The 24,049-nt window shown below is 41.4% G+C and overlaps 1 protein-coding gene across 3 annotated transcripts in view; it reads left to right on the top strand.

The window, feature by feature from the left end:
- Positions 1-24,049, top strand: part of ADAMTS17 (ADAM metallopeptidase with thrombospondin type 1 motif 17) — a 428,881-nt gene that overhangs the window by 183,168 nt on the left and 221,664 nt on the right. For all 3 annotated transcript variants that reach the window (XM_073568808.1, XM_073568807.1, XM_073568809.1), the window contains exon 9: positions 22,308-22,448. In XM_073568808.1, coding sequence (XP_073424909.1) covers positions 22,308-22,448 — 141 coding nt within the window. The remainder of the gene's footprint in view (positions 1-22,307; positions 22,449-24,049) is intronic.

Below are 24,049 nucleotides of genomic sequence, written 5' to 3'. Positions count from 1 at the left end.
TGGAGACCGCCGCTGCCTCGCGCTCTCCAGTCGAGAGCAACGCTGAGGGAGTCTGCGTGTGGTTGGGGCGGGGCTAGCGTGACGTCACACTGGGGATGAGACGGTGGCTCAAAGGCGGCAAAAAACCGACGCGTTTCGATAGATGGCTACTCTCTTCATCAGGGTTATGCCTCCTAGCGTGCAGACCTTGATTTTATAGCAGGCTGAGCCTGATTTAAGTGACCACCTCACCCAAATGCCTGATTGAGCAACTTAATAGGTATAGCACAAGGTACTGGTGTACCTACACATAACTAAATGATTGCGAGACCCTATCATTACCAATGTACTGCAGAGATGGGTTAAAATTTAACCCTATTTGATCCAAAAAATTTCTTATAGGAATCAAAAGGTGAAAAAAAGGAAAATAAAAATGAAAATAAAAATGAAATAAAACATAACCTTTATTTACCTAAATACAAAAAAAAGTGTTGTTGAAAAATGTTATTAAAAAACATGTTTAACCCCTTAAGCCCCAAGGGTGGTTTGCACGTTCATGACCGGGCCAATTTTTACAATTCTGACCACTGTCCCTTTATGAGGTAATAACTCTGAAACGCTTCCATGGATCCCAGTGATTCTGACAATGTTTTCTCGTGACATATTGTACTTCATGGTAGTGGTAAAATTTCATTCAAATAACTTGCGTTTATTTGTGAAAAAAACGGAAGTTTGGCGAAAATTTTGAAAATTTTGCAATTTTCCAACTTTGAATTTTTATGCCCTTAAATCACAGAGATACGGCACACAAAAAACTTGATAAGTAACATTTCCCACATGTTTACTTTACATCAGCACAATTTTGGAACCAAAGTTTTTTTTTGTTAGGAAGTTATAAGGATTAAAAATTGACCAGCGATTTTTAATTTTTGCAACATCATTTTATTTTTATGGACCACATCACATTTGAAGCCACTTTGAGGGGTCTATATGATAGAAAATACCCAAAAGTGACACCATTCTAAAACTGCACCCCTTAAGGTGCTCAAAACCACATTCAAGAAGTTTATTAACCCTTTAGGTGCGTCACAGGAATTTTTTGAATATTTAAAAAAAATGCAACATTTAACTTTTTTTCACAAAAAAAATGCTTTAGGTTCAATTTTTTTTTTTATTTTACCAAGGGTAACAGGAGAAATTGGACTGCAAAATTTAGTGTGCAATTTGTCCTGAGAACGCTGATACCTGATATGTGGGGGGGAACCACTGTTTCGGCGCATGGCTGAGCTCAGAAGGGAAGGAGCGCCGGTTGACTTTTTCAATGCAAAATTGGCTGGAATTCAGATCGGACGCCATGTCACGTTTGGAGAGCCCCTGATGTACCTAAATAGTGGAAACCCCCCACAAGTGACCCCATTTTGTAAACTAGACCCCCCAAGAAGCTTATCTAGATATGTGGTGAGAACTTTGAACCCACAAGGGCTTCACAGAAGTTTATAACGTACAGCGGTACAATTAAAAAATCATATTTTTTCCAAAAAAATGATCTTTTCACCCCCAATTTTTATTTTCTCAAGTGTAACGGGACCCTAAAAGTTATTGTGCAATTTGTCCTGAGTACGCTGATACCCCACATGTGGGGGTAAACCACTATTTGTGCGCATGGCAGAGCTCAGAAGGGAAGCAGCGCCATTTGATGTTTTTGGCTGGAATTGAGATCGGACACCATGTCGCAGTTGGAAAGCCCCTGATGTACCAAAACAGTAGAAACCCCCCACAAATGACAACATTTTGGAAGCTAGACCCCCCCAAGGAACTTATCTAGATGTGTGGTGAGCACTTTGACCCCTCCAGTGCTTCACAGAAGTTTATAACAACCGGGCGTGAAAATAAAAAAAATCGTATTTTTTCCACAAACATGATCTTTTAGTCCCCATTTTTTTTATTTTCCCAAGGGTAACAGGAGAAATTGGACCCCAAAAGTTGTCTTCCAATTTGTCCTGAGTACGCTGACACCCCATATGTGGGAGAAAACTACTGTATGGGCACACGTCGGGGCTCGGAAGGGAAGTAGTGACGTTTTGGAATGCAGACTTTGATGGAATGGTCTGCGGGTGTCATGTTGCCTTTGGAGAGCCCCTAATGTACCTAAACAGTGGAAACCCCCCACAAATGACCCCATTTTGGAAACTAGACCCCTAAGGAACTTATCTAGATGTGTGGTGAGCACTTTGAACCCCCAAGGGCTTCACAGAAGTTTATAATGCCCAGGCATGAAAATAAAAAAATCATTTTTTTTTTCCACAAAAATGATATTTTTGCCCCCAATTTTTTATTTTCCTAAGGGTAACAGGAGAAATTTGACCCCAAAAGTTGTTTTGCAATTTGTCCTGAGTAGTCTGATACCCCATATGTGGGGGTAAAACACTGTTTGGGCGCATGGCAGAACTTGGAAGGGAAGGACCACCATTTGACTTTTTCAAACTCAGAATTGGCTGGAATTGAGATCAGATGCCATGTTGCATTTGGAGAGCATCTGATGTGCCCAAACAGTGGAAACCCCCCAATTCTAACTCCAACCCTAACCCCAACACACCCCTAACCCTAATCTCAGCCCTAACCCTCGCCCTGGCCCTAACCCTAACCCTAATGGGAAAATGGAAATAAATACATTTTCTTTTAATTTTATTATTTTTCCCTAACTAAGGGGGTGATAACAGGGGGTTTGATTTCCTATTTATAGCGGTTTTTATGTTTGGCAGCTGTCACACGCTAAAAGACGCTTTTTATCAGGGCTGTGGAGTCGGAGTCGGAGTTAGTTTTGGTTGGAGTCGGTAGAAATGTACCGACTCCGACTCCAACTTTAAAAAAAAATGTATTAATATTTCATAATTGAACTTTCATATGAATTTTATAAATGTTACTCATATATATGTTCTATCAAACTATGAACAACAGTGATAAGCAGTTCTGCTGGAGATAGAGACATTTCTTACTTCTTGTGTGTCACTGTTCTCCACTGCCCTTATCTAATCTTATAGTTGGTTAACCTCATGCTGCCCCAACCCCCCTACTTACAATGTATGAAACTGAAAGTGAAAATGTGTTGCAAATTCTTAGTAGTAAAGCTCCTCCTCTAGAATAGATAATACTAGGTGTGCGTCTTCCAAGCATCTCACAGCTGCCTGCTACTCAGAAGAGGAAGTCTGTAAGAAGTATTATCCTTTCAACAAACTTTGCATCAGTTAACTGTGAGTACATGAGGAATAATAACAGTATTACTGACCACTATATCAGTTGTACGACCTGGCAATAATTTTGTACAATTGTTTTTAGGAAAAACAATTGTCATTTGGATTGTGAATGCAGAATTAAAAACCTGAGAATGTCAAAGAAGCATCACATTAAATCAGCTGTATTTGAACATTTCACCATCACTCAAGATAGAAAACATTATGTCTGTCAGTGTATGACAAATGATCCAGACGAAAACAAATGCTTTGAAGCCAAGATGAGTGCATATTCAGGCAAAGATAAAAATGCTCCTACCAGAGCTTCTAATCTAAAGAGACATTTACAGCGCTTTCATCCAGAAGTACTGAAAGCAGTGGATGAGAAAGACTGCATCCAAACCAATGAACCAGTGCCCAGCTCTTCCAGCCAAACAAAGGAGCAGAGAACTTTGCAGCCATCAGTTGCAAGATATTTTGTCAGTGACAAAGTTACTGTGACAATGACAGTAGATACATTTAAAAAACATATCATAGAGCTTGTTGTAAAGGATAGTGTGCCTATTTCATTATTTTCACGACCAGCTTTTGTGTGTCTGAATGGGGAAATGGCCCGCAAGCTTGGTGTTTCTCTGGAGAGAGAGAGTATTAGAAAATTAGTAATCGAAGAAGCTTTTAAACAAAAGGAAGAACTTAAAAAAACTCTCAAGGGACGCTTTCTGTTTCTTAAAATGGATGCCTGCACACGTCACAGAGTGAACTATTTTGCCATCAATGTCCGATTTGTTTGTGACAAAAATGAAATAGTTACCAAGACATTGGCAGTAAAAGACACCAAAGCTCATCACACCAGTGAGTTTCTCCAGGTCTTGGTGGAAAAGGTTCTGCAAGACTATGAACTTAAAAAAGAGCAAGTTCTGTCGTAACTGACAATGCTTCAAATATGATAAGTACTATTAAGCTAATGAATGAGAGTAATGATGGTGACCAGCAGCTAGAAGAACATTCTGGGTCCACAGACATGTTTGAAATAGAGGAACACAGTATTGTAACTGAGGAGCAAACTGAAGTTGCTTCAGATGAACAGCAACATGATAGTTTAGATGATCTTGTTGAAACTGTGTCAATATGTTCTTTCATTCATCACATGCGCTGTGTTGTGCATACGCTACAGCTGGCTATAAGAGACAGTCTGCAAGAAGGACATGCTGCTGCACTGATTGGCAAGGTGAGAAAATTGGCTACTGTTGCCAGAACCCCTAAAGTTGACTCAATTTTGAAGAGACGTGCTGGAAAAGGGGAAATTATTGATCAATCCACACGATGGGGCAGTACTTAATGATTCAGCGCTTGGTTGAACTGAAAACCTTTCTTGTAGACATGGCTAACCCTCAACTGACGCTAAATGAAAGTCAGTGGAATCAGGTGACTGAGCTGGAAAAATTGCTAGAGCACCCATTTACAGTGACTAAAAAATTACAAGCAGAGGACTTAACTCCAGGTATTTTCTTAAAGGAGTGGAAAAACCTGATGTTTCGCCTGTCCCAAAGAGGAGGGTTAATTGCAAGTGGCATTGCTACATCAATGAAACGGAGAGAGGAGCTACTATTACAAAATAACATTCTTTTGGCAGCTGTTTATGTAGACCCAATGCATCGGATTCTTCTAGATGATCAACAGCTAAGTAAAGGAAAATAAGCTCTGTTTGAAATAGCAGTAAGGATGAAAGGGTTGCAGAACAGTCAGGAGGAACAAGAAGAATTTGGTCGTCCTGCCACATCTTCACCCTCATCATCAACTGATGAAGAATTTAATTTAAAAAAATATTTGGATCACAAGGACCGTGCAAAGCGTTCCCGCATAGAAGAAGAGTCATCCCCATCAAGGAACACAGCCAGTACATTTCAGCAGAATTTTTCATGTGCACTAAAAGAAATTGAGAAATTTGCCCGTTCATCAAAAATAACAGTGCAACAAGCGATTCCTCTGTATCCTGACATTGTCAGAGATGTTGCCCGAGTGGTTACTGCTTTACCACCAACACAAGTTAGTGTAGAGAGGTTGTTCTCTGCTCTCAAAATAATTAGATCAGATTTGATGGCATCCATGAAGGAGGATCTGACAGAGGCAATACTTTTTCTGAGGACAAATTTATAGATTTCTTCTTATTAACTGCATAAAAGTGTTTATTGCATATTTACTTACAGTTTAGAAAAGTTTGTAAAAGTTATTTGCTATTTTCTAATTGTATTCTAATAAATGTAGTTTTTGCTCTAAGTGGTCTGATTACTTATATGATGGTGGGAAACTGAATAAGCACGATGTTTAATATTTTACAACAGTAAATTTGTTGTTATGAATTGGCCATTTATGAAGGAGCCGGAGTCGGAGCCTGATAAAATCCAGGAGTCGGAGTCGCAACTGTGGCTTACCGACTCCACAGCCCTGCTTTTTATTGTAAAAATAGTTTTTGCATCACCACATATTGAGAGCTATAATTTTTCCATATTTTGACCCACCGAGTCATGTGAGGTCTTATTTTTTGTGGGACGAGTTGACGTTTTTATTGGTACCATTTTTGGGCACGTGACATTTTTTGATCGCTTTTTATTCCGATTTTTGAGACGCAGAATGAACAAAAACCAGCGTTTCATGAATTTCTTTTGGGGGGGTGCGTTTACACCGTTCCGCGTGCGGTGAAATTGATAAGACTGATTTATTCTTCTGGTTGGTACGGTTACAGCGATACCTCATTTAGGTCGTTTTTTTATGTTTTGTTAGTTTGATGCAATGAAAACTATTTTATATAAAATAATAATTATTTTTGCATCGCTTTATTCTGCGAGCTATAACTTTTTTATTTTTTCACTGATGATGCTGTATGGCGGCTCGTATTTTGCGGGACAAGATGACGTTTTCAGCGGCACCATGGATATTTATATGCGTCTTTTTGGTCGCACGTTATTGCACTTTTTGTTCGGCGGTATGATAATAAATCATTATTTTTTGCTTCAATTTTGTTTTTTTTAAGGGATTCGCTAAAGGGGTTTACTAATGGGACAGTTTTATAGGGCAGGTCGTTACGGATGCGGCGATACCAAATATGTGTACTTTTATTGTGGGGTTTTTTTTTTTTTATTTCCAAAAAATGAATTTATTGGGGGAATATTTTTTTTTTTTTCCAATTTATTTGGCGATTTTTTTAAAAAATTATTTTAACACTTTTTTTTTTATTTTTATTTTTTTTACTTTATTACATTGTCCCAGGTGGGACATCACCGTCCTGTGACAGATCGCTGATCTGTCACATCACAGATCACTGTGACAGATCAGCGATCTGTCACAGGCAGTGCGGAAGGCTTCCTCATGCCTGCTCTTTGCAGGCACTGAGGAAGCCAGCTCCCTGCAGGCCCCCGAAGGCCCCCGTCGCCATCTTGGATTCGGGGGCCTGCAGGGAAGGCTGCCGTGGGGTACTCGGGGAAGCACGGAGGGAGCCCCCTCCCTGCCGATGCTTCCCTTTAACCCCCGGTACACCGCGATCGTGTTTGATCGCGGTGTGCAAGGGGTTAACGTGTCGGGGGCGGTGTGTGACTGCCCCTGACACATTGTGCCGGGTGTCAGCTGTGATAAGCAGCTGACACCTGGCCGCAATCAGCGGCGCTCACCACGTGGGCGCCGCTGATCGCTATGACGTACTATCCCGTCCCTGGGAATTAAGTCCCAGGGCACATGGACGGGATAGTACGTCATATGGGATTAAGGGGTTAAAAAATGACAATAAAAATGTCAGTAAAAATGTGTCAAAGCCCCATATCTGGCAATCAGATGCCCCTTTGGATGTTTGTTTCATTATACTCGAAGGTATCATAGGCTTACATGCAGCCAAATAAATACTTGATGCTGGTGTTTTATTCAGCGCGGTGGTATAATTGCGATTAATTCCACATCTTCCAATCAATGAGATATACTCAGGTGTTATTAGAAGAAATTGTTTTAATTTTTTGTTTTTATTATGTCAAGAATTTTTTATATATATATATATATATTAGAAGATATAAAAAATATGTATAGTTAAAATTGACAAAGAGTTATACATGAGTAAATCTCCAGTCAAGTGTACAAAAAGAGAAAAAGGAAAAATCCTAGGTCATCTTGGGGAATTGTATAAAATTGTAAAAATAAAATGATAAATTGTATGGGGGGAGGGGAAAAAAGAAAGAAAAAAGGAGAGGACTAGAATGCGTACAACTCAATTTCATGATTCAGGCCCATTGGGGCCAGACTGTCCAGGGTGTAGATCTACCTGGATTCTACCCGGGACATTGCTTTAAGATAGTCGCCCCTTCTTGGATTTGGCTGAACTATTTGAATACCCAAAAAGGAAACTCCTTTGCACGATCGATTATGAGTATCTAAAAAGTGACGGGACAATGGATGTCCCTTAAAACCTTTTCTAATATTATCTAGATGCTCCTTAATCCTAACCTGAAGGGGTCTCTTAGTCCTCCCTGTATAAATCTTTCCACAGGGACATTTTAAAATGCAAATAATACCTGATGTTAGTAGAACTGCCCATTTTAGTTGTGGGCGCCAATAATAGGCCTAAATTTTGCGCTTTGGTGTTCACATACATTTTGATGCTTTCAATGTTTCCATCCCTTCTCCAAGAGGCATGATTTTTTTTATTTACCCACTGACAAAGCCATGTGAGGGCTTGCTTTTTTATGGGACTAATTGTACTTTTGAATGACACTATTGATTTTATCATACAATTTACTGGAAAATGGGTAAAAGTTCCAAGTGGAGTAAAATTGCAGAAAAAAAAACACAATTCCACAATAGTTTTTGAGGTTTTGTTTTTTCAGTGTTCATTCTGCAGTAAAAATGACCTGGAAACTTGATTCTCCAGACCAGTATGATTAGGATGATACCAAACTTTCATTTTTTTTTTTTAAGTGAAAAAGTAATTCAGAAAAAAATAAAAAAATTCCTTGAGTCACCATGCTTTGTGAGTGGTTTTTTTGCTTGGTGCTTCTTCTGTTAGAGGCATCTATCTCTGTAATATAGCAGGCATCTCGGTGGAGTGGGCTCTACTTCTGAGCCCGTTCCAAAGTTCCTGACACGCTCCATGACTGATAAAATTCAGCACATACCAAGAGGAGCGATGGTCCTGATCGCAAGCTGTGAAACTCAGACTCACGTGTAACTCAGGCCATGGAGTAATTAGGGGTCTCCTATCACACCACTGGCATGTCCTGTGTAGTGACCCTGTACTAAGGAAAAATCACGGTCATGTGAACAGCCCCATAAACTTTCATAGGTACGAGTGCTTTCCATGAAAAACATGCGTAGCACTTGTACAAGACAAACTGATGTATGAATGAGCCCTAGTCCATAGAACTTACCAGCTCTTAGAAGACGCCGAAAAAGTGAAGTAAAAAAGTCAGGGGGTTTGTTCCCTACACTGGTCCTTTCCTGTAAGGGCTCGCTCACACAAGCCATTATTCTCTCTTCCGAGAGAACATGCTTGATTATGGTAATGACACTCTGATCAGAGTTTGAGCCACATGTCAGTATATTTTGATCCAATTCTCTCTCATGAGAGAATCGTATTACAGGTGCGGAGAAGACTGAGAGCTTAATTTCTCCATATTTTCGATTGTGTCTACGTAAATCAGACTGCACTTGGATGACATTCAAGTGCAGTCCGATGTTTTACACGCACCTGTAGACTTGAAAGGGTTTCTGTGATCCAATTTGCAGACCCACTCACAGTATGAATCCTGCTTTGAGCAGGGGGTTGGACCAGATGGCCCAGGAGGTCCCTTCCAACTCTACCATTCTATGAAAAAAAATTCAGATCTGCACTGCCCCATAGTATAATAGCACTTGCCCGAGTTTTACACTTGTGTGTGCAATCCCTAAGTGTGGTGTTGAAAGGAGTGAATGGTGTAAAACTATTTTGCACAGTACCAACACCTTTATCTTCATTGTTTCTCAAGAGACCTTACCCATTAAAATATTTATGAACTGTGTTTCCGACTATGTAATATAGCTATTACAGTATCCTTGTTCATTGCAATACATGGGTAGTAAAGCGAATTATACATTGCATATAGTGGTTTGCAAAAGTATTCATCCCCTTGACTTTTTAACTATTTTGTTACATTACAACCTGTGTTTAAATATTTTTGTAATCCGATTTGTGTGTGATGCATCAGCACTAAATAGTCTAAGAGAAAAATATAGGCATAAATTTAAATTTATGGGATCAACTGACTAAAAATTGTCATGTGCATATGTATTCATCCCTTTTGCTATGAAGCCCCTAAAACTTCTGGTGCAAGCAATTAACTCCATAAGTCACATGCTTAGGTCGGGGTCACACGAGAGACTCGCATGAATCTCGCATCTCAATACCCGGCACTCGGACCGGAGCACTCAGCTGCATAGAAATGCATGCAGCCGCACACTCCCGTCCCGAGTGCAGTGCCGGGTATTGAGATATGAGACTCTTGTGAGTTTCTCGCAAGTGTGACCCCGGCCTTAGTGAAAGGAAGTCCACCTGTGTGTAATGTGTCATATAGTCTGTCAGTATATACACACCTTTTCTGAAAAGTCACAGAGGCTGCAACACCATTAACAAGAGGCACCACTAACCAACCACCACTATGAAGACCAAGGAGATCTCCAAACAAGTCAGGAACAAAGTTGTTGAAAAATACAAGTCAGGGTTGGGTTACAAAAAAAAAAATCCCACTCTCTAATGATTTCCCAGAGCACCATCAAATCCATTATCATCAAATAGAAAGAACATGGTACCACAGCAAACTTGCCAAGATAGGGCCGCTCAACATAGCTCTCAGCCCGGGCAAGGAGGGCATTAATCAGAGCAGTAGCACAGAGACCAAAGGTAACCCTGAATGAGATGCAGAGTTCTCAAGCAGAGACTGGCGTATCTGTCCATACGACCACAATAAGCCATACACTCCATAGAGGTGGCCTTTATGGAAGAGTGGGAAGAAAAAATCTTTTACTTACACATAAAAAATGTAAAATATATAAAGACGGGGGGGGAATACTTTTGAGAATCTACTGTATATAAACAACGCTCCAATGTGTTAATTGGCTTTTCGGAACATAGTGCGTCTAGATGCTTTGCCATTAATCACGTTTCTGATTTCAGCCATATATCTATTTTACCCATTGAGCAGGTACTGACTTCAGTTCCATACAGGTTACAGGGGTTCAAATAGCATGAGACTTATTGGATTTATCAAAATGGCCTCTGATTTGTTAGAAATATCCTTTTAGGGTTAAACTACCAGTCATTGACACTCATATTACAGTTCTCCCTGTCTTTTTTGTTTTATTATTTATTTCATCTTTATACATGCTGATTTTTATTATACTGCTATATTTTATGACACAATTTCACTTTGACACCTTGTGGTCCTATGGCTCAGTGGTTAATGCTGTTACCTTCGGATAGTAACACTTTAGATTTTAGATATTAAATCTAGCCAACGTCTCAGTTTGCTTTTAGTAACTACCATAACAGATATAATATAATCATCTTTCAAAATTGTATTAAGTATATTAGCACCACCACAGTACAGGCTACTTATTTTTAATCATTCAGGTGTTTATTACGACTAATGCAATTGAATTTAATTTCTGAATGTTGTGTCCTCACATGTGACCTGTTTGCTTGTAATCAGTGTGTGTGCATAAAAGCTTAGTAAGTTTCTGGAGTCCAGACAGACTCTTGAATCTTTTATCCAGCCACTGACATTTCTGGATTGTGAGTCATGGGGAAAGCAAAAGAAATGTCAAAGGATCTACAGGAAAAAGGTAGTTGAACTGTATAAAACAGGAAAAGGATACAAAAAATATCCAAGGAATTTATAATGCCAGTCAGCAGCATTCAAACTGTGATTAACAAATGGAAAAATCAGGGACTCTAAAAGCAAAACCACGGTCAGGTAGACCAACAAAAGTTTCGTAAACAACTGTAAGGATAATTGTTCAGGATGCAAAGAAAAATCCACAAATTACATTAGCTGAAATACTGGACTCTCTGAAAACTAGCAATGTGGCTGTTTCAAGATTCACAATAAGGAAGCACTTGAAGAAAAATGGGCTGCATGGTCGAGTCACCAGAAGAAAGCCATTACTGTGCAAATGCCACAAAGTATCTCGCCTACATTACTCAAAACAGCACAGAGACAAGCCTCAAAACTTCTGGAACAAGGTAATTTGGAGTGATGAGACCAAAATTGAACTTCTTGGCCACAACCATAAGCGTTACATGTGGAGAGAGGTCAACAGGGCCTATGATGAGAGAAATACAATTCTTCTGTAAAGCATGAAGGTGGATTGCTGATATTTTGGGGATGTGTGAGCTACAAAGGCACAGAAAAATTGGCCAAAATTGAAGCATGGGATGTACTTGGATGTTCCAACATGACAATGATCCAAAACACAAGACCAAGTCGACCTGTGATTGGCTACAGCAGAACAAAGTGAAGGTCCTGGAGTGGCAATCTTAGTCTCCTAACCTCAATATCATTGAGCCACTCTGCGGAGATCTCCTGCACGCAGTTCATGCTAGACAGCCCAGGAATTTGCAGGAACTGGAGGCTTTTTGCCTGGAAGAATGGGCAGGTTTACCATCTGAGAAAATAAAGAACCTCATCCACAACTACCACAAAAGACTTCAAGCTGTCATTGATGTTAGAGAGGGCAATACATGGTATTAAGAAATGGATATGTAAACTTTTGATCAGGGTAATTTGGATGTTTTGGGTTGTCATTATGATTTAATAAGAGGAAACACCGTAGTTTGACAATAAATGGCTTCACCCAACCACTAACCATGAGTGGTGAAATAGTTTTGGTGTTTATCATTCATATTCTCTGGAAAAAAGGCCAAAAAAGCAAAAATTCTGCCAGGGTGTGTAAACTTTTGAGCACAACTATTTGTATTGTTGCCATTGTTCTACAAACTTGAGACCTGCATTAGTGACACAGTGAATAACACTGGTGCATTGCAAATATTAGAATTCTATGATCAAAACCAGGCAGGAGAATGTTTTTGTAAGAAAGGCAGTTTTCATGGGAAAATGAAAAAATATTTTGTATGTTTATTTTGAGGAGTTTAAAAAAAAAACAAAAAAACAGTAACCAGTGTAGGGGTTCAATCTCTCGGGTAGCCACTTGGAACACAAAGCCACACTTTTTTTTTATATCACACACAGTACTGTTTATTTCCACTGGTTGTACAGTACCAAAATAAAACCATAAACATAAAATACCTAGCCTTGTTCAGGCGTTACCTAAACAGTATAGACCCTGGTTACTCAGACACGGCTGAGCGAGTCCCAGTTCGGTTACACAAAACAGCCATCGTCCGTAACAACCAGTGATAGTTGCAGTTTGTTGCCCGCGGTCTGTGCAATCTCTTCTCAGAGATAATCTAACTCGTCTCTCTCCAGCTCCAACACAACCCACGCTGCTCAGCTTCCTCCAGCTGACTGACTAGTGAACACATAGCCTGGTTCTAGTCATAGCTATCCAGGTACCGCTAATCAGAACCTGTGGTGCTACCATTTTATCCCTAGCCTACCTGGCTTTGCTTTACCAAATCGAAAGCTATATATTAACATACACATTATTTAAAACATTTATTATTCATGTGTGCCAGTAAGTGTAGCAAAATTATGTTTGGAGGATTCATATTTTCAGATTCTGAGTTGACAACCAATGTAGAACAACAGTTGCCATATTTTTTTGCACACGGATACTACTCAATCCTGATGGAACCTATTATTTTATAATGGGGTCTGTCCGTTCTACAACTACAATGTTTGTTGCATTACCTAAGCCTGTTATGAATGAGTCACCGAAGGAGGAAAAAACAAAAATGCAAGCTAAGTCCAGAAAACCGGAGAGGTTGGAAGCTATCGGATTGCAGACCCCTGATCCTATCCACAACAACTAACAGTAGCCGTGGGGGGTTCCTACGTTGCCCTAGACCCCTCGATCACAGCCGGAGAACTAAATAGGCCTAAAGAAAGAAAGGGGAAATCTAAACTGCCCCAGAGCAGACCCAAAGCAATAGGCAGCCCCCAACATATAATGACGGTGAAGCAAGATGAAAACACTAACACAGATAGAAAGATAGGTTGAGCAAATGATGGGGCCAAAGCTAACTAAAAAGGACAGGATAGCAAAGCTGCTGTCTGCAATCCGTAAAAAACCCTACCAAAAAATGTCCCAACCGTCTGATAGGAAAATCAGGCCCTGAAGTCGCTAGGACTTCAAAATGACTATATCAGCACTCAGGTATATTCTGAAGACAGAGCAAAGAGAAAAACTGATCAGAGACAAAAATGGAACTCGGCACACCCCCGACCGGGGATGGAAGAACTCCAAAAAACAAGGTAAACAAAACTAATAAGTTCAATAGCAGAGCAAAAACTTATCTTTGGGAAGCAGGAATCAGACTGGTCTCCAAGAATCCAGCAGAGAAATCACCAGCGACTCAGAAGGGCGTCAGCTGCCTTATATCCAGTCAGAAGTTCCTGTTACCCAGTCATCATCTACCAGATCAGGTGTTTGGTAATCAGCCTCACTACCTTCCTTCACCAGAAGAGGGAGTTCATCAGACATCGACGGTGAAGGGAAAAATGAACTCAAAACAGTACCTCCCCCTTGAGGAGGGGTCACCAAACCCTCATCCACGCCACCAGGGCGATCAGGATGGACCCGATGAAAGGCACAAACCAATCTTTCGGCATGAATATCGGATGCAGGGACCCAAGAATTATCCTCCTGGCCATAACCCTTCCATTTAACCAAATACTGGAGTCTCCGTCTAGCCAGGCGAGAATCCAGTATCTTCTCAACCTCATATTCCACATTACCTTCAACCAATACCGGGTCAGGAGGTGCCACCACAGGAACTACTGGCTCAACAAACCTCTTTAACAGAGACTTATGAAGCACGTTATGGATCTTAAATGTAACAGGAAGAGCCAAATGAAAAGAGACTGGTTTAAGAATCTCCAAAATCTTGTAAGGTCCAATAAATCTAGGTTTAACCTTTGGAGAAGCCACCTTCATAGCGATATTCTTTGATGACAACCAAACCATATCACCCACCTTAAACTGGGGACCAATGGTCCTATGCCGGTTGGAAAACCGCTGGGCCTTTTCCTGGGAGAGAGACAACTTATCCACTACTTGGTCCCAGATCTGGTGCATTCTCTCCACCACAGTGTCAACACCTGGGCAGGCAGGAGGCTCCACCTGCCCTGAAGAGAATCGAGGATAAAACCCAGAGTTACAAAAAAAAGGGTGGCAGAAACTAGCTCTATTATTTAAACCAAATTCAGCCAAGGGCAAAAATGAAACCCAATCACCCTGATCAGCAGAAATAAAACATCTCAAATACGACTCCAAAGTCTGGTTTGTTCTCTCCGTCTGCCCATTGGTCTGAGGGTGAAACGCAGAGGAGAAGGACAACTGAATTCCCAGCTTGGAACAGAAAGTCCTCCAAAATCTAGACACAAACTGAACTCCTCTGTCAGATACAATGTTCTCAGGAATCCCGTGCAAGCGAACCACCTGTTGTAAAAACAAGGGCACCAACTCTGAGGAAGATGGCAACTTAGGGAGTGGTACAAGATGGACCATCTTAGAGAATCTATCACAAATCACCCAAATAACAGTCATTCTCTGAGAGACAGGCATATCAGAGATAAAATCCATTGAAATATGGGTCCATGGCCTCCTGGGCACCGGCAAAGGCATCAACAAGCCACTAGAGCGAGAACAAGGTTTAGACCGGGATCAAGTCCCACAGGACTGCACAAAATTCCTGACATCACGAGACAAGGCGGGCCACCAAAAAGACCGACTCACCAAATCTCTAGTACCAAAAATACCTGGATATCCAGCCAATGCAGAGCAATGAACTTCAGACATCACTCTTCCTCCACTGGTCAGGAACATACAATTTTCCAATGGGACAACGCTCAGGTTTGTCCTCCTGAAACTCTTCCAGAGCACGTCTCAAATCGGGCGAGATGGCAGAAAGAACTACCCCCTCACCTAAGATGGTAGCAGGCTTGGTCTCAACAGGAGAATCAGCAAAGAAACTCCTAGAGAGGGTGTCTGCCTTGACATTCTTAGTGCCCGGAAGAAAAGAGACCACAAAATCAAAACGTGTGAAAAACAAGGCCCACCTAGCCTGTCTAGGATTCAAGCGTTTGGCCGACTCCAGATAAATCAAATTCTTGTGGTCAGTAAGGACCATGACTTGATGTTTAGCTCCCTCCAACCAATGTCTCCACTCCTCAAATGCCCATTTCATGGCTAACAGTTCCCGATTCCCCACATCATAGTTACGTTCGGATGGGGAGAACTTTCGGGAAAAGAAAGCACAGGGATTCATTTTAGATGTTACAGGATCTTTTTGGGACAAAACAGCTCCTGCACCAATCTCAGAAGCGTCCACCTCTACCTGAAACAGGAGTGAGACATCAGGTTGCCGCAAAACCGGAGCAGAAGTGAACCTTCGCTTTAGCTCCTGAAAGGAAGAAACAGCCTCCGGAGACCAATTCAGCACATCAGCACCCTTCTTAGTCAAATCAGTCAATGGTTTGGCAATACCAGAAAAATTAGCTATAAATTTACGATAAAAATTAGCAAAACCCAAAAACTTCTGGAGGGCCTTCAAAGAAGTGGGCTGAACCCAATCATAAATGGCCTGTACCTTGGCCGGGTCCATTTCAATAGTTGACGGAGACAAAATAAATCCCAAAAGTGAAATCCTCTGTACACCGAAAAGGCATTTCGATCCCTTGACATACAGGGAATTCTCCCTCAAAATCCGGAACACAGTCCGAACATGTTCCACATGAGAGTCCCAATCCTTGGAAAAGATCAAAATATCATCCAGATAGATGATCAAAAATTTATCCACCAAGTCTCGGAAAATATCATTCATGAAGCACTGGAAGACAGAAGGGGCATTAGTGAGCCCAAAAGGCATCACCAGGTACTCAAAATGTCCCTCCGGAGTATTAAACGCCATCTTCCATTCATCCCCATGCTTAATGCGAATAAGATTATATGCCCCCCTGAGGTCAAGCTGGGAAAACCAGCAAGCACCTTTATCTCTGGAGAATAGATCAGAAATCAGGGGTAACGGATACTGATATTTAACAGTAATTTTGTTGAGGGAACGATAGTCAATACAAGGCCTTAATGACCCATCTTTCTTAGCCATGAAAAAAACCCAGCACCTAAGGGTGAAGAGGATGGTCTAATATGACCCTTCTCCAACGACGCCTTAATATAGGATTGCATAGCCTCGTGCTCGGGTACAGATAAATTGAAAAGTCGACCCTTGGGAAATTTACACCCAGGGCTCAGCTCAATTGCACAGTCATAACTCCTATGAGGAGGCAAAGACGCAGACTGATTCTCACTAAATACATCATAAAAATCAGCCAAATAGTCAGGAACATCATGCGACTGGGGAGAGTTGGAGAAAACAGGAGCATCACTAAGGACACACCGACAACCCCAACTCACCACAGACACAGATTTCCAATCCAAAACTGGATTATGGATTTGCAACCAGGGAAACCCCAGAACAATGGTATCATGCAAATTATGCAACACCAAAAATTTGGAATTCTCTTGATGGTCTGGGGCGACCTGCATTACCACCTGGGTCCAAAACTGAGGTTTATTCTTCGCCAAAGGAGTAGCATCAATACCCCTCGAAGGGATAGGCGTCCGCAGAGGTGTCATAGGAAATCCACAACGTTTAGCAAAATCCAAGTCCATCAGGTTCAGAGCTGCTCCCGAATCCACAAAAGCCTTAGCGGAAAATGTGGACAGGGAGCAGATCAGAGTAATTGCCAGAAGAAACTTAGGTTGAACACCACCCACAGCAAATGTGTGTGCAAAACATTTCTCTCGTTTAGGGCAGACAGAAATAATATGCGAGGCATCACCACAGGAAAAACACAGCTTATTATGCCTTCTGAACTCCTGACGTTGCGCTCTAGACAAAACTCTATCACATTGCATAGGTTCAGACATTTGTTCAACAGGTGGCAACAGCTCTCGTGCGGTTTTGCGTTCACGCAAACTCCGATCAACCTGAATGGCTAATGACATAGAATCGTCAAGACCAGAGGGAACAGGAAATCCCACCATAGTATCTTTTACGGTTTCTGACAAACCCTTCCGAAAGAGAGCTGCCAAGGCACCATCATTCCAGGTAGTAAGGACCGCCCACTTTCGGAATTTTTGACAGTACAGCTCTGCAGAATCCCGACCCTGGCTCAATGCCAACAGGGCCTTTTCAGCCTGATCAATAGCATTAATTTCATCATACAACAACCCCAAGGCTTGAAAAAATGCGTTCACGTTAGTTAGAATAGGATCATCAGGTTTCAAAGAAAACGCCCAATCCTGGGGATCGCCGCGCAGCAAAGAGATGAAAATTTTAACCTGCCGTGCGGAGCTCCCCGACGAGTTAGGCTTCAAGGCAAAAAATAATTTACAATTATTCTTAAAATTCAAAAATTTAGACCGATTCCCAAAAAACACATCAGGAGTAGGGATCTTTGGTTCAGCAGCATGTGAATGAGCAAGATAGGCAGAAATTCCCCGCACTTCAGCAGTGAGCTGCTCCACACGATCAGACAATTGCTTCATCTCCATTGAGAAAGAAAAGAAATTCCCCCTACGGCCTCAGAGACATAGAGGAAAAAATATACACAAAAAAAAATTCTGACAAACTCTTTTTTTTTTTTTTTTTTTTTACAATTCCTTCCTGCTATTGAGTACCCTAGGATCTGCGGTATGGCTGGTAATTCTGTTATGAATGAGTCCCCGAAGAAGGAAAAAACAAAAACACAAGCTAAGTCCCGAAAACCGGAGAGGTTGGAAGCTATCGGATTGCATACCCCTGATCCTATCCACAACAACTAACAGTAGCCGTGGGGGGTTCCTACGATGCCCTAGACCCCTCGATCACAGCCGGAGAACTAAATAGGCCTAAAGAAAGAAAGGGGAAATCTAAACTGCCCCAGAGCAGACCCCAAAGCAATAGGCAGCCCCCAACACATAATGACGGTGAAGCAAGATGAAAACACTAACACAGATAGAAAGATAGGTTGAGCAAACGATGGGGCCCAAGCTAACTAAAAAGGACAGGATAGAAAAGCTGCTGCCTGCAATCCGTAAAAAACTCTACCAAAAAATGTCCCAGCCGTCTGATAGGAAAAACAGGCCCTGAAGTCGCTAGGACTTCAAAATGACTATATCAGCACTCAGGTATATTCTGAAGACAGAGCAAAGAGAAAAACTGATCAGAGACAAAAATGGAACTCAGCACACCCCCGACCGGGGATGGAAGAACTCCAAAAAACAAGGTAAACAAAACTAATAAGTTCAATAGCAGAGCAAAAACTTATCTTTGGGAAGCAGGAATCAGACTGGTCTCCAAGAATCCAGCAGAGAAATCACCAGTGACTCAGAAGGGGCGTCGGCTGCCTTATATCCAGTCAGAAGTTCCTGTTACCCAGTCATCATCTACCAGATCAGGTGTTTGGTAATCAGCCTCACTACCTTCCTTCACCAGAAGAGGGAGTTCATCAGACATTGACGGTGAAGGGGAAAATGAACTCACAACATAAGCCACACTTTCTGATCTAAGGCTTATTGACTGGATAGATGGCAAGTTATATTTTAAGATCATGCCTTGTAAATGCCCTGATGACAACTGAATGCCTCTAGATTAGCAAAAATCTGCTGTTGCCTTGTATGCACTGTCTCATAACATGACCAAGGGACATCTGCAAGTTTTCACTCACTTTATCTACTCATATTACAAATTAGAAATAAATCACATCCCAACATAGTCCACGGACTGACATAGACTACACGATGTCACCACCTAATGAATCTGGGAATCTAATAGGTAACCCAATGTTAAAGGGAATCCGTCAGCTTGTTTTTGTTATGCAATTTGACAGCAACATGAGCTAGGGATAAAGACCCCCAAATCCAACGATTTATCACTTAGTTTACTTGGTGCAGCAGATAAGTGTCACCGTTTTCTCTGCTACAGATATAGCAGAGCTCAGAAAGCTGTGGTGTGGGCGTTTTATACACCACTCAACAACTGTGTACATTGTAAAGTGACAGAGAGCTACTAATCACAGAAGGGGGCGTGATTGGACTAGGAGGCACAGGGCCATTTGTCCTGTAGTGATTAGTATCCTGCTGATAAAACACTTATTTGTAATTAAACTGCAAAGCACAGCCTAGTAAATGACACATCACTGGAATCAGGGTCTCTGCTCCTACATTATGGTGCTCTTAGATTACATAGAAAATACCTGCAGACAGATTCCCTTTAAAAATGTAAACACTCTCTGTAAGACACTATAGGTTATTTCAGACAGCGCAATGACCAAGCTTTTTTGAATTCTAATTCTAGTACAGTGCTTACAAAAAGAAACAGAATAAGATGACATGCAGTACATGCAAAAAAGTTCTAAAAATAAAAGCGAGAGATGCCAGAAAATGCACAAACCCTTCTGTAGATGCTCATCCGGAGACAACGGATGCACACTCAGACCAATTATGACCCCGTCAATGTGAACCCATTGGTGATTATCACAGCTTTATTTTTGTACTTTCAGTACTGGGCTCAGATTCCTAAATCCATCCAGCAATGTGTTCGGCAAATGTGTGATGTGGTTTGGTGACTGGACAGTGAAGTGAAACCGAGGAACCATGAATAATAAATAGTTCACTAATCATCCCTAATTACCCCCTAATATAGGAGGGAGAGAATGTTTTTGGGATATCCAAATGTCTGTAGGTCCCTCTTGAAGTCTTCAGTAACAAGGCGGGAAGTGTCACACTCAGATGCTGGGAGCCTGAACTTTCCATGGTCCAATATACCCCCTTCATGCAATAAAAAACTCTCTGGCCAGATCAGAAAAAAATATCTCTGTAGAGATTTGTTGTCAGTTGTATATAATGATTTTAGCATTTTTCATTACAGCTGACATGAAATATTGAGCATTATACATTTTGTATACAGTTAGACTGAGTATGGCTGGGTTTGTAGGATACCGATAAATTCCACCCAAGGCGTTCATTTCTCTGCCAGTCCGGGAAGTGATGATATCCTGTGAGTGATGATAATGGTCTGGGGACTGAAACATAACCAATCTCTTAATCAACAGAAATCCGGCTTCTAATTTGGTATCTATTACTGGACTTCTTGCTGTAGTCTTGATAAACACTCTGCTGCAGCTCTGCTAGTCTTCTCCGCAATAAACCTCTCTCATGTAGCCCTCGGTCATTGATTGAGTGCTTTCTGCCTATGCACAGTATAGGCAGAGAGCTGTCAAACAATGGTGTGGGCAGGGTTAGACTTGCTTTTCATTGAGTGGATTATGATACAAACAATGATAATATCAAAACTACAGCATGGAGCCCAGTAAGTGAGCCAGTTCGGGAATTGGGAAAATGAACCTGTTGACCTATTCTCTTTTAGCGATACCACACTGAGATTGACTGCCTAGAAGATGAGCTGGAATCGCAGCATAGAACGAATTGCTATGATTTGGGGAATTTAGAAAGTTCTTTCAGCATCTAATCCACCTGTGAGGTCAGGATTAACATTGCTGTGAGAATGTGCTTGCCCACTTCCAGATGTCTCCTATGATCACATATTTGTCGCACTCAATATTTTCTTATCTTTCAACAAAATGTCATATTAGATAGAGGACACGAGTGAATACACACGGCACGGATTTTGAATTATTAATGCATGTGATTATGGTTAACACTAATATTCCAATCATTCTATGTTACCTTCATGGGGGTTCCACAAAATTGGTTGGGGTCCTCATAGGCTGCTTTAGGTTACAAATATCAGATTTTGACCCTAAACATAAAAACATTAAGATTCATTCACTTTTGTTAGTATAATATTCATTTATTTTACTCACTTATTTAGCGTTTTTAATTCCACAGCGCTTTATAGCCTGCCTCCCCTCATTGTCCCCATTAGGGCTCACAATCTTAATTCCCTATCTATACATCTTTGGGGTATGATAGGAAACCCACGCAAACATGGGGAAATATACAAACTCCTTGCAGATATTTTTCTTGGAGGGAATTGTACCCAGGACCCCAGCACTGCAGAGCAACAGTGCTAACCACTGAGCCACAATGCTGACCATAGGATGAAGTAGAAGAATTAAATGGGTAGTCCGGCCTTAGGCTACAAGTCTGCAGTTACTCTCTGTGACTGCAGACTTGTGCGCACACTGCGCGCTGTGAGGATTCTCCTGCGCCAGGAGCAGGCAGTCATATGACCACTAGTATTCGATTTGCATACTTTCAGCCACAAGCCGACTTGACTGTGTCCATTGAGCGAGGCCACACCAATCTACTCGGCACGTGACACTACATACTTGTGATCAGGCGCCCATTGCTCCTGGCACAGTGCGCAGAGAGTGACTGCAGACTTGTAGCCTAAGGCCGGACAGACCCTTTAGTATAAAATGTCAGTAATACAGTTAATAATAGGTGTAGATCTGATTACTTGAACCCTGATTAAATACTGAGAACAAGAGCCCCTGGAGTCTCCTTTCTTGAGGAGTCAGTCTGCAGTTAATGGCAATGTCAGAAACAGTCTATGGTGACAGATCTATGCACATTTACGGGGAGTATCCGCACAGACCTAATGCTGGCTGGAAACCGGGACTAAGGGCCTCTTACTGATGGGCCTCACATCTATCATATTTTTACAACCTGTCTAATTGACAGCTCTTAAAAGTAAAAAGTGAATTCTCATGGGATGACCCCTTTCACATTCACTTTTTTTTAGTGCATATAGTTAGCAAACCCGTATTAGTCATATGAAAAGCAACTGCCCCTTAGAGTAAATGTGCCCCATTGTGATGTGTAACAGACATGTAATACTAGGCAACATCTGTTGTAAGATATGCTTATTAGTTATAATTGTATTTTCTTATTCTGCAGCATGGGTATGAGTCATGATGATGACCACCCATCTTGTGCTGGGCGTTCACACATAATGTCCGGAGAGTGGATTAAAGGTCGGAGTCCAAGTGATCTCTCATGGTCAACCTGCAGTCGCGAGGAGCTGGAGAACTTCCTGAAGTGAGTATTGGATACTCTTATACACATATGTCCTTTCTTACCTTTGCTGTTTGCTCGACATATCCTGCTATATATGGCACAACATTACCAGATTTTAAAGAAAAAAAAAGGTTTTTAAATAACCTGTCACAAGATGCCTATGTGATATGTGTCTCCTTGCACAATGAGCTTTTTTTCAGGTCATGTTGTTTAAATCCCCCCCCCCCCCCCCCCCCAAGGAAAAAAAAAGATCCATAAAATACACAATCCTTTATTGAACCATTTATAAAAACATTTAAAAAACAGTGGCACTTAAAGGGGATCTGTCAGTATTATCTACCCTCCTAAGCCATCTACATGGGCATATAGGTCATTGAAAGATGAATAAAATTACATCTTGATAGCTGCGATCTGATGTCATATTCCAGAGAAATGACCTCTTCCAGACTGTGAGGAGGACGTTCTCTGAAAGATAACTCTGCCTCCAGAGCTTATTTTATATGAAGGGGAGTTATCAGTGTGAGACAAGTAACTAACACAGAACAGAAAAAGTGAAATTTGTCTTCTTGCAAGCACATTTTTTGCAGCTCTCTGAATTCTGCTGCATTGCAACAATATTTCTGCCCTGTCTGCCTGTGAGATGGAAGCTGAGAGGAACCTGCAGATGTGTCAGGTATAATCACACACAGCTCTGCAGTGAGATCAGGAGAGCAGAGGGGAGCCATTACACATCACACTGGTAACTCACCTTCATGTAAAATAAGCTCTGGAGGAAGAGTTATCTTCCAGTCAGTGTCCTCCCCATAGCCTGGGAGAGGTCATTAATATAAAGTGATAAAAGATGATTTCTCCACAACAAGGTATCTGATATGAGGCATGCAGGCATCAGTCTCATCAGCAGTGTGTAACCTGTGCGCCCATATTAATAGTTTAGATAGGTCAAATGTGGTGACAGATTCACTTTAAAGTGGTTGTCCACTACTAGGACAAACACTTCTAAATCTAAATCTTTGGCCCCGATAAAATAATAAAACGTATAAACGCCTCTTTGCAGGCAATGAATGCCGAAAGTCTGGATGTGATGCCGGTAATCAGTCAGTGCTGGCATCACTGTCTGTGCCTTCGGGCACACTGAACATGAAGAGGAAGCCCGGGCTGCTGCTGATCCCCAGCTTCCTCTTCATGTTCAGTTTGTCCGAAGAAGGAGACAGTGATGCCAGCACTGATTGGGCACCAGCGTTACAGGTCACAACTCCACATTACAGCCCCGGGGAAAGAGAGTGGTGACACCGTGGCGCCGGCACTTGAGGGGAGTATAGGCTTTATTATTTCATTAGGGCCGAACATTTAGTTTAAGACAGGTTGTCCTAGTAGTGAAAAACTCCTTTAAGGCAAAATTTAAGGCATAAAGGGCAACAAACAAGCAACATCTGAAGTCAACTGCAGTAAAGGCCTGACACAACATCACAAAGGAGGAATCCCAGCATTTAGTGATGTCCATGGCTTCCAGACTTCAGACAGTCATTGCCTGCAAAGGATTCCCTACAGTGTATTAAACATTAACATTTTACTTATGGTAAAGTTAATTTGACCAATTACTTTTGAGTCCCTGAAATGAGGAG

This window comes from Dendrobates tinctorius, unplaced genomic scaffold (assembly GCF_039654945.1).
Source record: "Dendrobates tinctorius isolate UK_male_01 unplaced genomic scaffold, ASM3965494v1 ptg000022l, whole genome shotgun sequence".
Classification (NCBI taxonomy): domain Eukaryota; kingdom Metazoa; phylum Chordata; class Amphibia; order Anura; family Dendrobatidae; genus Dendrobates; species Dendrobates tinctorius.
The sequence above is the reverse complement of the archived record's forward strand: the minus strand, read 5'-3'. Positions and strand labels throughout refer to the sequence as shown.